At 42.1% G+C, this 16,371-nt stretch overlaps 1 protein-coding gene across 9 annotated transcripts in view; it reads right to left on the bottom strand.

Moving 5' to 3' along the window:
- Positions 1 to 16,371, bottom strand: part of svila (supervillin a) — a 70,528-nt gene that overhangs the window by 41,124 nt on the left and 13,033 nt on the right. For 6 of the 9 annotated variants that reach the window (XM_055229943.1, XM_055229944.1, XM_055229945.1 and 3 more), the window contains exons 1-5: positions 7,727 to 7,823; positions 6,053 to 6,116; positions 3,674 to 3,765; positions 2,976 to 3,039; positions 1,486 to 1,961 (exon numbers count right to left, since the gene is read on the bottom strand). In XM_055229943.1, the coding sequence (XP_055085918.1) occupies positions 1,486 to 1,961; positions 2,976 to 3,039; positions 3,674 to 3,765; positions 6,053 to 6,116; positions 7,727 to 7,784 (754 nt within the window). In that variant the 5' untranslated portion in view covers positions 7,785 to 7,823. Of the gene's footprint in view, positions 1 to 1,485; positions 1,962 to 2,975; positions 3,040 to 3,673; positions 3,766 to 6,052; positions 6,117 to 7,726; positions 7,824 to 16,371 lie in introns of those variants that run through there. The other 3 variants (XM_055229950.1, XM_055229949.1, XM_055229951.1) reach the window with 2 other exon arrangements.

Here is a 16,371-nt window from a genome sequence, read left to right as displayed (position 1 = left end):
AAGAACAGAAGCATAAGACCTTCTGAAGATGTTGGCAGAAGCTGGTAAGAGTGTGTCATTATTCACAGTGAAACGAGTACTGTACCCCCAGGAAGAAGCCATTACTCCAAAAGAAACATAAAAGCCAGATTACAGTTTACAAAGGCACACAGGGACAAAGACCTTAATTTTGGAGACATGTCATGTGGTCTGACGGAAGTAGAATTTAACTGTGTAGCCATAATGAGCATCGTTACGTTTGGAGGAAAAAAGGGGAAACTTGCAAGCTTGAAAACACCATCCCAACTGTGAAATACAGGGTTGTTTTGCTGCAAGAGGGACTGGTGCACTTCACAAAATAGATGGCATCATGAGGAAATATTGAAGCAAGATGTCAAGACATCAGCCAGGAAGTTAAAGCTTGGGAGCAAATAGGTCTTCCAAATGAGCAATGACCTGAAGCACACAGCCAAACTGGTTACAAAGTGGCCTAAGGATAACACATCACAAAGCCCTGATCTCAATTCTATTTAAATTGTATGGGTAGACCTGAAAAGACCAGTGCGAGCACGGTGGCCTACAAACTTGGCTCAGTTACACCAGTTCTGTCAAGAGGAATGGGCAAACATGTTTGACAATTATTGTCAGACATGTATGGAAGGATATCCAAAACATTTGACCCAAGTCATACAGTTTAAAGGCAATGGTACCAAATTGTAATGAAATGTAAATTTCTAACTTTGAAAAAAGTAATGCAAAATTGTAAAAAAAAAAAAAAAAAATCCTTCATTATTCTGACATTTAGCAAATAGAAATAATTTTGGTAATCCTTATTGACCTACAACAGGAAAAGGTTAGTCTGATTTCATGTCAGGCAGTGAGAAAAAAAAGCATATGTGTCTTTTTATATAGTGTATGTAAAAACTTTTGGTTTCAACTATACTAGAGGGGTAATGTATTAATCATTGTGAATTAAACAAACACATGTTACCAGTATGCATTCTTGTGGCTCTAATTTCATTTTAAAGATGGTTTGAACTGTTTTTGGTCTCCTTGGGATAAATATTTAATATAATATTTTCTATCATAAAATAATGTTTGCATTTGGAAAATATACTTCACCTCTGTTTCCAATGTGGCATTTAGGTGATGGAGCTCCCTGTACTATGAGCAATGGAAATGAATAATGGGGAAATAAAGGGAAGACCTTCATCTCCTGTGAATGCTATGCTAATAGCCATGTGTTTGTTGTATACACAATTTGACCGCAAATGGGTCCATTGATGGTTTATGGTCTTAAAAATTGTGCAGGAGAAGTCAGGAGTTTACACACAGGCCGAGCAGTGCGAATGGGGCATTTTTGATTGCTCAGAGAAAATCACTTTGGATTAACAGATTAATGAATGATTTTTTTAAGATTTCACTGTTCATGATGTCAGAATATTTGGATACTTGAAATTTTGATCTTTATCCTCACAATAATTGTAATTGTCATGTGTGTCTCACCTGAGCTGGGTTCATGGGACTCAGAACACCTGGTGTAGAGCGCTGTGTCCTCTGATCTCTGGCTGTAGTGTGGGGTGTCCTCCTTCCCTCTGCTGTACCGTGAAGTGTCCCCAGTGTTGATGAGGCAGGGGGTGTCCTGTGGAGTGTGGCTGTAGTGTGGGCTCTCTTCTGTCCTCCGGGTGTACTGCGCTGGCTCTACAGCAGTGTAACATGGCGTATGCTCAGATGTTCTAATGCAGCCAGTGTAGCCAGGTGTGTCCTCGCTGGTCCTGATGTAGCGGAGTGTGTCCTCTGGGGTCTTTGTGTATTGTGTGGTGTCTTCAGTTGTCCTGATGTACCTGGGCGTGTCTTCTGAGCTGCGTGTGTACCTGGGCATGTCCTCCTCCAGCAGCCTGTGGGTCACCATGCTGGGCAGCAAAGAGGGGGGTACCTCCCCAGTCTCAATGCCCTCTAACCTGCGGGCGATGCGCTCCTTCCTGCACACAGGGATATGGCTCATGATACACCGTAGACTGTATACTGACCTTATTCCGCCCACCCACTTTTGCTATCAATGCTACTAAACCATGTTTTGTGGTGGCACCACCGGTTAAGTGGGAGTCCCTTTCATTTCAATTGAGAATATGGGAAAGGCCCATGCAAAATAATACAAGTGGAATAGAGAATACAGTGCCCACAGCAATTTCAGGAATAAGGTGAATAAGTGGATGAGTGAATGTGACCTCACCCTTAGCGTTCAGTTGCAACCAAATAAAGCCAACTGAGACTAGCAGTCAAATTCCGTATTTGGAAATCCGAGTGCGCAAACAAAAAGTCAATCAGAATTGATTGAGATTGTTGAAAGTACCAATGGTTTGGCAGGGAATGAGCACTTGGCAATGAGGCACAATAGCACTCAAACATGTTGCCAACACTAGTGGGAGTCAACCTTGGGGAAAGGCGGCACATGATTGGTCAGTTGTTACTGTCCACATCTTGATTTATGGACAGCAGTTTCATAGAGAGGCACCACCATTTTTCAATAGAGGTCCATCACAGCCAGACCGATGGAACCAGTTTGTGCCCATACTCACTTCCTAATTGGAATGGGGTGACTAGCAGGCAAGCCATGTCTATCTATATATACAGTCCATGGACAAAATATGACAGATACTACAATCAAATCAATCTAATCTAGTTCCACTTTTGATGTGGTCTCTTCCTTCCATTAGTCTCCTTGGAGAGTTGACAGCAAATTGTGACTTTGCAAAATAATTGGTTTTGTAGACTGTTGCCAGGATATTTTGAGTTACTAATAGCTTTACCAGTAGAGCAGCTTCATGAGCAATACTGGGCTAATGAAACATGTCAAAATTGTTAGCAGCGATATCCATATGCAGCATAGCCACTTTACAAACATATCTTCCAGTTGTTAAATGCATGGTCCTGACCATGCTCTGGTATTTTTTGTTATTTTACATACGAGTGTAAAACCAGCTCTCTGATCATACCTGTTCATGTCACAGTCACTGACGCTTGTGTGGATGCCTTCAAACCGTTTCCTCAGCTCTGAAACTACATCAAAACAACACAGAAAATCTTTTATTGAAATACCATGCTTTTAACTAACTCCAATATGCACCATTCTGAAAAGGTAAAAATGTGACTAAAGGATTTATGAGGATTTCAGGTTATACATACACATTTCCATGAACTAGATCATTTCTTTGAGTTATTTCAAAGTGTACATATCATGACATATGCATTATTTGTGGTTATTGGCCTTTGAACATGCTCGACTACCTTCACTTTGAATTTTATTTGTACCATAATGTATGGTAATGTAGAATAGAAAAGCCCAATCAGTAACCTTACTATGCATCACACTAGCAGCAAGCTTTATTTAGTAACCATTTCTGACTGAATTGTCTCAGCTAAAACTATATACTATAAAACTATTTTCAGCCAGTATTACAAAAATACATTCAAAACTCAATTTTTCCTGGCTGTTGGATAAACTTGTGTATGAACTTCAACTCCTGCTCTGTTTTAGACAGAGGAATGCAGCGATGTGCAGCCAGTGTACAGGAGCGGCTGGAGTCTTGGACATGAGTGGACCTGGCATTAAAGACCCCTCTTACACAACCTTGGACAGTCCAGGGAACAATAAGGCCCATGAATGTCCCATACAGAACAGAGAGAAGCTAACCTTTGGGCAGAGCAGCCAGCAGACTGACATCAATATCAGTGATGCTCCTGACAACAGCGTCCTTCTCCTCACAACTCAGCTCGCGGTGAAAGCTGTGGAGCAGAGACACACTGTGAGGTAAGGTAAGGTACACTTTACTGTCCCATCCATCCATTTTCTTCTGTTTTAAATCACACTGGTCCTCTTTAATCTGAGGTTTGACTACCTGTTGGAGTCTCCTCCCCAGTACTCTGGAATGGACCTTACTGGGGAGGCTGAGCAGTGTGATTCCCCTGTACTTGGAAGACATCCTCCAGTCCCCCTTCTTAAGATACTTAAGATACCTGGGACAGATCTCATCCACCCCCGAAGCCTTGCCACTGAGGAGCTTGCCAACCACCTCAATGACTTCAGCTTGGGCAATGGATGAGACTGCCTCTGAGCCCTCAGCCTCTACTTCCTCCTCAGAAGACGTGCTGGAGGGATTCCATTTGGAAGTATTCCTTCCATCATCCAACAACATTCCCAGTTGAGGACAGCAGCTCTCTACCCATACTGTAAAGGATGTCGGTAAAGCACTGCTTCCCCCTCCTGAGGCGGACGGTTTGAAAGAATTTCTTTGAGGGGGACCAATAGTCCTCCTCCATGGCCTTCCCAAACTGCGGCACGCATGGCCTATCAGTACTTGTCAGCTGAGTCAGGAGTCCCACAAGCCAACAAGGCTCAATAGGACTCCTTCAGCCTGACAGCGTTCCTTACCACTGGGGTCCAGCACTGGGTTTGGGGATTGTTGCTGCAACAGGCACAAGAGATCTTGTGACCACAGCTGTGAACAGCCACATCAGCGATCGAGGTGAGCATGGTCCACTCCGACTCGATGTCCCCAGCCTCCCCGGGATCTGGGAGATGTTCTCCCAGAGGTGTGAGTTGAAGACCCCACTTACTGAGGGCTTCGCCAGGCATTCCCAACAGACCCTCACAGTATGCTTGGGCCTGCCAGGTCTATCCGGCTTCCTCCTCTCCCAGCAGAGCTAACCCACTACCAGATGGTGATTGGTTGACAGTTTTGCCCCTCTCTTCACCCGAATGTCCAAGACACAGGGCTGAAAGTCAGACGACACAACAAATCTGATCAAACTCCGGCCTAGGGTGCCGGTGCCTTGTGCACTAATGGACACCCTTGTGTTTGAACACGGTGTTCTATGTTATGGACAAACTGTGGCTCGCACATAAGTCCAATAACAAAACACCACTCGGGTTCAGATCAGGGAGGCCGTTCTTCCCAACCACCACTCTCCAGGTGTCACTGGTGTTGCCCACGTGGCCTTTGAAGTCCCCAGTAGAACAACGAGTCTATGTCTAGCTGGTACCTCTCAACCTCCTGCATGAGCTCATACTACTAAGGATGGTTTGAATAGGGCCCAGGAGAGAATGCTAAAATACTCAAACATGCATGGATGACATATAAAACATTCTTTCCCCCTTTTTGATGGGGGAATATTATATGATAGACAGCTCCAAAAAGTTTATTTTGCATCATACACCGCTTTTTAAGGATGTAAAAATGCATTCTGGCTGAGAATGACAGTGAGTGTGAGTTTACAAGATTAATTTAGGTATGGGAGATATCTCTGTTCCAGAATCAGTATCGGCCGATATCAATATTCAATACCGCTATTTTTTTGGCACAGCCCCATTCTCTGTGTGCCCTTTTTGAACTAATGAGTCAAAATGGAAATAAAGGAGTGTTATATGGCTGCATGTTACACAAACATGTAGCGAATTATTTGACATCCCAGTTGATTACATTTTGTTATTACTTTTACAAAAGTGAAAGGTTAATGTAAAGCAAGTGTCTCCACTGTCTAAAAGGAACTGTACTGCCCCATTACGCCATATACGGCAGAAAAAAGATTGCCACTTCTTTCTTTCCAATAGACCAAAGCACCCCTTGGAAAGACCAACTATTAGGCCTGTCACAATATTTAAAATATCGACTTTTCGTTCAATATATGACAACTGGAACAATATATTTTGGGTGCAGTATTTATCATGGGTACTTTTTCTTTGCAATAGTGGGGAGGTTTTTGCCAGCTTTATATAATATGATGAGCTGCAGAAGGTAGAATAAATAACTGCTATGGCTAATAATCAATTTTTTCTGACATTTATTGGTTGCAGCTCAGGCTTTTTAATGATACTGTATTTCAAAATTGGTTCACTGGGATTATCCTGCTTTGTGTCAATGGCATAAAGTATTTTCAATATTATAGTTTATTGCAGTATATCTCTGTAGCATCAAAATGTGTTATTGCAACAAGCCTACCAACTATAAGGCTGATCCACCATCACACCAAACAAATACAGTCTATAAAACACAGTGAAATTAAATGCTCTCACCTCAGAGCCCTCTTCTGCAGCAGTCTGTGGTTGCCAAGTCTGATGTGTGGATCACTGCCAAGTCCTGCACACACAAAACACCACATTCAGACACTTTCAGAGATGGATTTATTACATTTCCTTTGATCCACTCCTCCAAAAGTTAATATCATTATATCATAGCACAGCTCAGAGGCAGGAGCACAGAAGGCACATCTATCCTCCCAAAGAAGGCTGATTTGTGCTTGATATGAACTTAAGCACATCTCTGTATAATATCAGGCTAACAATTGACAAATCAGTTTAGTTTAGAGCCAACTGCTCCTTTACAGAATTGGAAACTGGTGTTGCCGCTTCTAAAATTCTTATCCCTGATGTGCCATGCATGTCCAGGACTCATTGTAAAATCCTGGCCTCCCTGAGCATGCTGAATATGGAGGAATGTTTGTGTGAAAAGCAATGCTGACAGGCTCTTAAAATCTCCTCTGTGCTCTGTAAAGTTAAGGTGACCTCCAGGAGGCACTGAGGAGGAGGAGGTGCTCTGTCTTGACCCCAGTGACCCCTCTGAACTCTCTGACCCTCACATAGAAGGACCTCTGCAATGTACTGTACTCTACTGGGAGGGGAGAGAGAATTCCTACTGTCTGAGCTACACCATAATGAGGCCATAAACGCTGGCCATAAGAACTGGTAAACAAGGGAATAACATTATGTTATGTTACCTTAGCGATACTATATAAAACATACATTTAAGAATCCTAGGATTTACATTACAGTTCAGGATTAGAGTAAAAGTGTGTAACAGTTACATTACACCCACACCGGTGCCACTACAGGAGCTCCAAGCTGGTACAGCATATATGCACACATGTGTACAACATGGACATATAACAGGGAGATTCATAGCCGAGAGGTCAACAGAGATGCTCTACTTCAGAGGAGTCAGAACAATGATCTGCTTAGGCCTGGGAGTCAGGTCTCACTCTGGACTCCATGCTGCAGCCTGGACCCCGGGCTATAATCTGGAAGCTCCAAAACAAGATATCAAGTTGGCAGGAAATATATTTAAATTATCACTGCCCCACTCTTCTCTCAGACATGAACCATTGGAAATACAGTAAAATGGTACTTTAGTCAACAAGCTGCAGTTTCACTCATTAATACAGACCTGGCTATTTTGCGACCACATTGGACCCTTGGCCTTTTTGAATCTGGCCCTGTTATGGCTTTCTTTAGCATGATTTTTATATCTTTAAGGCTTTTCACTGTTAGAAATTCCACAACAGCCCCCAGCATGTTTTCCATAATAATTATTATACATTTGCTTATGGCATTTGATGCACCAATGATCATGTTGGTCCGGTCTTCCAACACACGCCTGGATTCGAATATGGCCCTCAGGGAAAATAATAATTTCCCACCACTGCAGATAGTCTCATATGAATGATGGCAGTACGCATAGCTAATTTAACCCACGTACCGCAGATACTAGTGCTGCACACACTGGAGGGCAGGTTTTGTTTCCATTTTACTTTATCTATTCTTCTGTAAAGAACATTCTTTCACATTCTTAATTTTTCTTTTTTGTCAAGAGAAAGTTCAAAACAATTTCTCATGTCCTCCCTCACCTCCACTAAAGTGCCCTACCCCCAGCAGAGAGGAGGCACCACTATCCCTACGTCAGCTCACTCTTACCTTGACTGCACAACTTCACATGACTCAGGTAGTTGGATATCCACGGGTTTTGATACATTATGGCAAGAAATAGCACAACGGTACACACACAGGTGATGCAGCTATAAAAGCAGTTAGCCAGAGCCCTAGGACGGGTGGAGGAGGTAGGACAGAGAGTAGAGTGGTCCCAGCCGCAGTGTGCGCTTGGCAGCCAAAGTCCAGCACCAGCACAGTCCTGCGCTAAATGCTAAAGGCTAATCACTGCAATAACAAACTGCAGGGCTGCGAGCCGATAAGTCCGCTAAGCTCATTATCCCAGCAAGGTCCCGTCCTGAGTGGGGAGAGGTGCTGCCGCTGTCCCCCAGTACACAGGCAGAGCAATGGGGAGAGATGACTGGAGAGGAGAGTAGGAAAGAGAGAGAGGAGGAGAGGAGTCTGTCGGCCAGATGAGAAATTCCACTCATCTGGGCTCAGAGGAGGGGTACAGCGCGGAGAGTGAGGAGGAAGGAGGGGCCAAACACGAGCCTGCAGGACGCGTACTGCCAAGGCTGAGTCAAAGTTTGTACAATTAGCTTATTACAGCCTGGGGCTTAAGAGCATATATTAAAAGGTCCTTTATTAGACAAAATTGACTCTTGTGAGTAATAAGCTAGAGTCCTGCCTACCACATCAAAATAACAAAAATTTAACATACCTTGAGTTGTGTTTTATTTCATTCAAATGTTTGAGAAAGCCTTTATTATTAGCCTGTCTACATCTTCAAAGCCCAAGATGCTCCATCTTCCACCTTGTGATGTAGCAGTAGTTAATTGCCACTTTTTGTGTTTAGTAGAGACTGGAAATTATCCAAATGATTCTAGTGAAGGTGTATTGACTTTAAAAACACAGTGGAGCATTTCCTGTATTACTACATGACAACACAAGGTGTTTTCAACTCTGGTCACTCCCTCTGTAGTGCCTGAAGCCAGGCTCAAACAAAGTCATCCAATCAGATTTGTTTATTTCAGTGATGCATGTGAAATGAATTTTTTTTCTTGTAAGCAGCCATATTTGTTGTGTTAAGGATGGGCCACGTGTGTCTCTGAATTCATCCGTCAATCATGCCCATCTGAACTCTGGGAGATGCACCAGTGACCAGACTCACATTTTCGTATCATACTGGACAACTGTGTATTCTGGCTGTGGGGGTTGTGAGGGGCTTATCAGAGTTCCACAGCACCAGGGCCAGAGCTGTCACTGCCGCACACTGACCGCTACATGAAGCAGGCCCCTCCACTCGAGCTAAATGTGGACACTCTGATAAGATGCAGTCAGTCTATAAGTCATTACATCTGCTTCGGCTTAGCTTTGGCTCCCCATTTCCAAAGTCATCCATACACACACATCTGCAACGTGGACTAAAGACATTTTTCGTCAACAAAAGACATGTCCTGCCCATCGATCAGTCGACTAGGAAGGAACAAAAGTCTCTCAAAACTATTACGTATCTCTATGAATCTGACCCAAACTGCACTCAAGTGACTACACCTGCACATCAGTTCATGTAAAAAAACAAAAAAAAAAAAACAATTTATAAAGCACTTGAAAAAAGTATTTATATGGAAAATTTAACACAGAATTCACTCCAAAATCTTCAGCCAATCCACTCCCTACCTTCTGTTGCGCATACAGTTCCTTATAATAAAATGATTAGTCAACTAAGACAAATTTAACCAATTAACTAAATGACTAAAGGTCTACAACCCTACTGCAACATATAGTAATTTGCCTGGCGTATGCCTCTTTGTGCATTTGACAAATAGGATTAACAACAACAAAAAGTACTCGAAAGCTAGAAAATCCTGCATTTTGCTCCTGGACAAAAGCTTGATTCTCGTTACAAGCCAAGTAACTCTGGGCTCTTCCCTCATAAGATAAAATACATAAACTTGAGAAAACTTGTCTTCACAAATGGCAGCATGTGTATTTTTAATTAACAAAGACCTGAATGATTTTCAAAAAATATCTAAGTACAACTTTCAACATTTTGAACTAAAACAGCTAAACAAATGTACGAATCCCATGCATTTCAGAGCAAGTTTGCAAGGTTAATAAAGCTACTGGACATAAATTTTGGATACATCGTAGTAGTAGTAGGACATTTCTTATGGACATTTTTTGTGCTTCTAACCATGTTATAACATTGTTCCCTCATCAAATAAATGCCTGGAGTTGTATCTTGCTTCACTGACACTTGTTTTTTGAATCCTGTGCAGCAAGTCCGCTGACTTTGAATGATAAAAAACAAACAAACAAAAAAACCATGCAGTAAATTTTCCCAGAATTGTTGCATCAGAGGTAGAAACCTTGTGCAGAAACCCATTTTTAAGAATATGAAATGCCAAAGCAAAGGTACTCAAGAGCGCATTAACCCTTGTGGTCAGTGTGTGATTCACCCAAAGCTGTGACAGCAGTCTACCGGACCCCCTCCCCTGGGCCCTGTCCTGCAGGAAAAGTGAGGCTAGAACACACAGGTTGGGGCAGTTCTGAGCATGCACTAATGCTGTTGTCATCCATGGGACTGTACACAGAGAGAATACAGCACTGGAGCTATGAAGCAGACATGTGTTTACTGAAGGCTATGGTCCATGTAGTGGGAGAAGGGGAGAGGAGGAATGTAAACAGATGCATTAAGAGGAGGACACAACAAAATACTGAAACCTTCAAACAGGTTCAAACTTGAGGTATTCATTATATGTCTTTGAACGCATCTGTGCAGCGGTATGGCCTCGGGTCGCCTGTACACGGTGCAGCTCCAGTGCAGAGGCCGCAAGAATTCCAAATAACCAGAAGTGGTCACACTGTCCTCAGCATATAGCGGAGATGTGGACAGAGGGGGATTTGATTCATTCCGTTGGGTGTCTATTTTGATCCAACACCACAGCTAATCAGATGCCTTTTTCCTAAATTGTTAGTTATTACATGAACATGTGACTGCAACAGTACAGCAGAGCATCACTCCGGGTGCAAATATCACACCATACCAAAAGCAGTCTGACACTGTAGCTGCAACTGGGTGGGTGCAGTCAACTGAGGTGTGACATACATGAGCGTTACGTTTGATTCACTGATTTGAATCCTTCTGAAACCCCAGCACCTGCAGCCAATCATTAATCAGTGCTAGAGCAGCCTCTGCAGCTCAGTGAGTGAATCCTGCATTCTAATCGCAATACTGGTGTTTTCCAATATAATTGAGCCATATTTAAGCATGCAGAAATAATGATCTCTTCACATCAGCTTTGTGCATTTAATATTGTGGTATTTCTCATCTTGCCCTCTCAGCGCAGGCCCAGCAGGAAGGGGCAGATGATTGAGGCTTAGAGGAGACGTATGGAGGGTCTACACATGGTCCTGATGCCTCTGCAAACACATGCCAGAGCTGGGGCTACACATGTGGAAAGGACACCCCATGTTTGATGGTTTGTGAGTTCATCCAGCTGTGAGGTGAGTGTGGGGTCAGGCTTGAATCAAATAGCATTTACTTTTTGTTCTCATGTCCAGGAGCATTGACATTTGAGAGAAGACTAAAGTATGAAGTGTAAAACCAAGACAAGAACACCTTTGATTTGAAAAGATGACGTCAGTGGATGAGCCAGTTCTCAAACAGGTGTTGTCTGGCTCTGTGTACTTTTCAAGTCAGAACATGCCCACAAGAAATCACTCAAGTCAACATGTCTAATTTGTGTTTTGAAATGCTTGGACTCTGCTGTGGGATATTCCAAGAGAAAAGTCATTTTAGTAAAAAAACAACAACAAAAAAACAGCCACAGTCCTAAGTTTTTCACCATTCTGAAACTCGAGGACAGACTTTTGTATAGGGCATTGAGCAGATTGTACAGTTTGGGAACTACTTATGCAGAAGAGAACCAAAGCCTGCGCATGGCAAGTTATGCTAAAAACTTTGTCAAACTTTGGAACACAACCGGACATCCAAACCAAGGGATGCGAGATCCATTTCAGAAATCATGATCAATTTCATAACAAACAATTACACTTTGATGACCATCTCAGTTCAATAATACCATCTGTTAAGTCTGATTAGCCCCTGAGATGTGTCGTCACCATCACCATTACACCTGGGGTCCGCAGTTGTGGGTGCCCCATACTAAAGGAGTGTGGCTCTGATACACCACAACTGCACAAGACTCATCCAAGACAACTTTCTTACAACATATGCCATGGAATTTCTACCCTTTGATAGCTTATGGAATGCTCTTGGTAAGCACTACCACAGTTCATTTTCAGAAAACAGATTATCCCATCTACACTATAGACTTTTTTTTTAGAAACTGCTCAGCCTAATTAAGCATCAGACTATGTTAAAAGACAATTAATATCAAGGTTAGGGATTCTAGATCAGTCTTCTGCTCCCAAGACTGCATTAAAGTGGGACTAAAAACCTAAACTCCTCCCACAACCACATTTCAAACAGAGCTGCAGTGCCTGGAGGACTAAAAAAAGAGGGTGCGGGGTTTGAGTAATCTTGCAATTTCTCCCAAGCTCTATTCAAACCCTCCTTATTGTTAGCAGTACAAGCCCACACCAACAAGCCTCTGTAACCCATGCTCCTGTACGGCCATTTTCCATAAATATACAAAAGCATTAGTGGGATGCATGCCGATTGTGTTGTGATAGTGTTCTGAAGGGGGAGTGACTTAGCGTGGAGAGCTGAATTACTGAATCTCATTATGGCAGCGATATCAAAAAGCATATCATAACATGGATCACTGTTTTCATTGTCACCTGCTGTTAAGGCAGTTGCATCAGTCACATTAGTTTTTGGTTTGTTAAAAATCCGTTACTGTCCAGATTGCAAACCTGTTACTGTCCAGATTCAAGTTAAACCAGTTCATATGTCAGCACGCTCAAGTAGGGTCACTGTCAAGGGCACAGACCCTACTATTTGTCCTACAGCACAAGCTTCCATAATGAGATTTGTGAATGTAAAGCCCTCCTGGCAGCATAAACACACACTTAAAGCAGCCGCCCTAAGACCCTTAAATCCCTAGTGACAAAGTTGACTGAAGCTATTTGGAAAAACGACTACCCAAATAAGAGTAACTTAAAGAGTACCAGTTGGGAAGTAACATCTGATTTAGAATTTTCAATGGTATTCAATAAAAATATTACTGAAGTACAAATAAAAGTATCATGCTAGAAAAGGACTCACTAAAGTACAATTTCTTTTAAAAGTAACTCAAGTAAATGCAACTGTGTATACCCCACTGGTTCTCAATCTTGCAAAATAAATAAGAAGAATTGTTCATAAAATCTGCTTTAAGTCCAATTGGTTTATTTTCAGGAGTCCCTGTGACATTGCTTTTATTATTATAACTGAAATCCTTGATTAAAATGTATATTAAAGTATGACCACTATCACGGTTTTTAATCACAGTCCCTAACAGCCATTTTGTTTTTTTTAAACAATAGCATTTTTCTGGATATTGGAGATTGAGGTTTCTCTGATGGTCTCCTACTGATCAATGGACACAGGGACAGAACATTAGCACAGATACATTGACACAACATCAGCTCCACCGGAAACTGTCTCACACCTCCTATGATTACCTCTCTGCCAGCCAGGGCCGCTCCAGTTTTACACACAGGCTAAAAAAAGACCTCCGTCTCCAATCTGTGTCAGTGATCAGGACAGAAAAAGACTGGCCTCTCTATAGAACACTCACAGGCCAACTCACATAATTTCATAATCAAACATACACAGGCTATAGATACTCCTGTCCAGCAATCTCCAGCGCAGTATCTCAGCTACACTACTTTGCAACAGTTGCCTTAATAATAATGCATATTGCAGTTTTTGGAGATACAAAGGCACTTTACAGTGCATTATTAATTCACTCCACACTCAATGGTGGCAAGTTGCTACTATAGCCACAGCTGCCCTGGGGTAGACTGACTGAAGTAAGGCTGTCAATTTGTGCCATTGGCCCCTCCAACCACCAAAAACACCCATGCAACATTTATATTAGGCAAGGTGGGTGAAGGGCCTTGCTTTGCCAATGGCACCCCCACTGTGGCAGCTGACTTTCTCATCTGAGATGAGACAAGATCAGGCCTTTGTAACTTTTCTGGTGGGGGATCCACCACTAGCTTGTCTCCATGGAGAGGTCAATGGTTGGCCTAGAATGTTCAACAGTATGGCAGAAAGCAGAATGGGCAACACACTGAGTTACCAGATTCTACGATTTAAATGATTTATTTATTTTAAAGTAAAGATGATCAGAGCCAGAGCAAAGCCTTGTGGACCTCCTCACCAGTTTCCCACATGGACAGAGACAAAGGCAGAGCTTAACTTGCTGGATTGATGGCGTGTTGAAAGCAGAGCCAGTGGCAGTCCAGTACAAGGCTTTTGTGAATGGAAAAACTTGTGTGAATGTGACGCTCTATTTTGGTCAGTGACGGAGAGGCAGCAGGTGCAGCACAAAGACCCACTGTGACTGGACCCAACCCAGAAATTCACTTCAGCACAGGCATCCAACAGCCAAACCAGAACCAGAGCCTGTCCAGAACCATAACTACAGCATATTGAGAACAGCTAGAACCCATCAAGAACAGCAACAGCCTACTATAGCCTTGTCAGAACCTCAAGCAGCCTATATCCTGGACCAGAGCAGTAGTAGTGGGCAATATGCCAAGAAAACTCTTATATTATTATACTATTATATAGCTGTCAATCACTGAGGCTGACCCAATAGGAGGAGTGGGTGGGGAAAAAAATACTTTGAGCATAAAGCTGCAAGAGAAACATTTATTGGATTACGGTAAGGTGATTTTATCAAAATAACAATCAGGGGAAGATCACAATTTGATTTTTGTCACCATATTGCCCATCCCTATATGCAATAGCCTGTATCTTCAACAACTACAGCTTATTTGAACAGGGAAGGAGAGACTTGCGTTTCTGACACTTTAATGCTTACAATACCTTTTTTCTAACACCATAATCCAAATGGCAAATCAAAGCCATCGCTCTCCTTTATACCTATAAGCACATCCTTAACCAAAAGAACATTGCAGGGGGGATCTAAATCTGGAAATCTCATCTTGACACACACCAAAGTCATTCATGACAGGTTTGTAAGGAGATAGGAAACATGCTCTTTCACCTTTGTCTAACCATACAAATCCAGCTGTGAGGACTTGGGCTATGAGTAGATATCGACCAACATGTTTTTTTTCATGGCCAATGCTGATACCGATTGTTTAGAATCCATAGAAACTGATGGCCAATAAACTGTATTTTCCTCATTTTAAATTTACTACAAACTCCCTATAGCCCTTTTTTGCCACAAACTGAGAAGAGCAGTGTAGTCACATTTTGTGCAGTTATCTTTTCACAGTGAAGTGTTCATATAAAGATGTGTGTATGTATTTTTAGGCAGCAGATCGACCAAAACTACCGGTAAATATTGGCCTGTACTAGAGATTTAAGGCCAATAGCAGATATGGTAAAAAGTTCAAATATATAACTAAAACATAATACAAGTTGGCAGAAACTCAGAAAGCTTTAAATTGGACTCACAGCAAGAAGATCCTGGGTTCAGCTTTAGTCAGAGTGGAGCCTTTCTGTGCAGAGTTTGCGTGTTTCTCCTCATGTCTGGGAAGTTTTTCCTCACGTTCCCTGATCTAGCCAAAACTATTATAAAAAGGAAAATTCTCCAACCACTGTGGTCCTGACCAGCATAGCTCATAATCTGGAAATGGGTCCCCAGGCTCTGTGCAGGCACTGTAGTCAAACCCTGCAACTGAAGGATGGGTCAAATGCAGAGGAGAAATTTCCCATTGGGACGATTTTGATACTCAATACTAATTATGATATCAGAATAATAACACATGCTCCTTTTTGTTAATAGAATGTAACACACAAAATAATAGCACCTTGTATTACCATGAGATCTTATGGGTGATTCTGTAATTAGGAGTACAATTGCTATCGGTTGATATGGTCAGATACTTAGTCATAGTACCTATAGCTTTAATACTAGCTTTAGTATTGATTACAATCTGACTTTGACAACCCAATAAGGTACTGCTCACAGTGACTGAATATTACCAATCAAGTCAAGACAAATGAGTCACGCTGACACATATTGTAGCTTTGAGAGATGAGTAAAACTTGAGCATCCTACAGCCCACCCTCTGCTCTGAGTGTACATCAACACTAACATTATGAGGTCACTGAGGAACAGTTGGACAGAGTGAGGCTCCATCCAGAACAGACACCTGCACTCACAGCTGCCACGGCTCATACACTGACTTCACTTTTATTCCTGGGTCATGTCTAACAAGAGGATTAACCATGTTTGTCATTATACCACAATATGAGAACTGCTCAGAGGTTACAGAGACCTCCTCCTGAATATATACCGGAGATCAAACATTGGACTTATAATATGACGTTAACAAAACAGCATAATTCACAAAATGTTGTATTTTCAAAAGGATAGACCACAATAATGAGACAAACAAAATCACATTGGAAGGAGCGTGCAAGAAACTCAAATCAAATCATTTCATATTGTCAACATAAGGCTGTCACTTGTAGACTTACTTACAGTGGGAAGATCAACTAAAACTTTTGCTCAAGTAAGAGTACTGTTGTCAAATAA

Source organism: Periophthalmus magnuspinnatus, chromosome 20 (genome assembly GCF_009829125.3).
Source record: "Periophthalmus magnuspinnatus isolate fPerMag1 chromosome 20, fPerMag1.2.pri, whole genome shotgun sequence".
Classification (NCBI taxonomy): domain Eukaryota; kingdom Metazoa; phylum Chordata; class Actinopteri; order Gobiiformes; family Gobiidae; genus Periophthalmus; species Periophthalmus magnuspinnatus.
The sequence above is the reverse complement of the archived record's forward strand: the minus strand, read 5'-3'. Positions and strand labels throughout refer to the sequence as shown.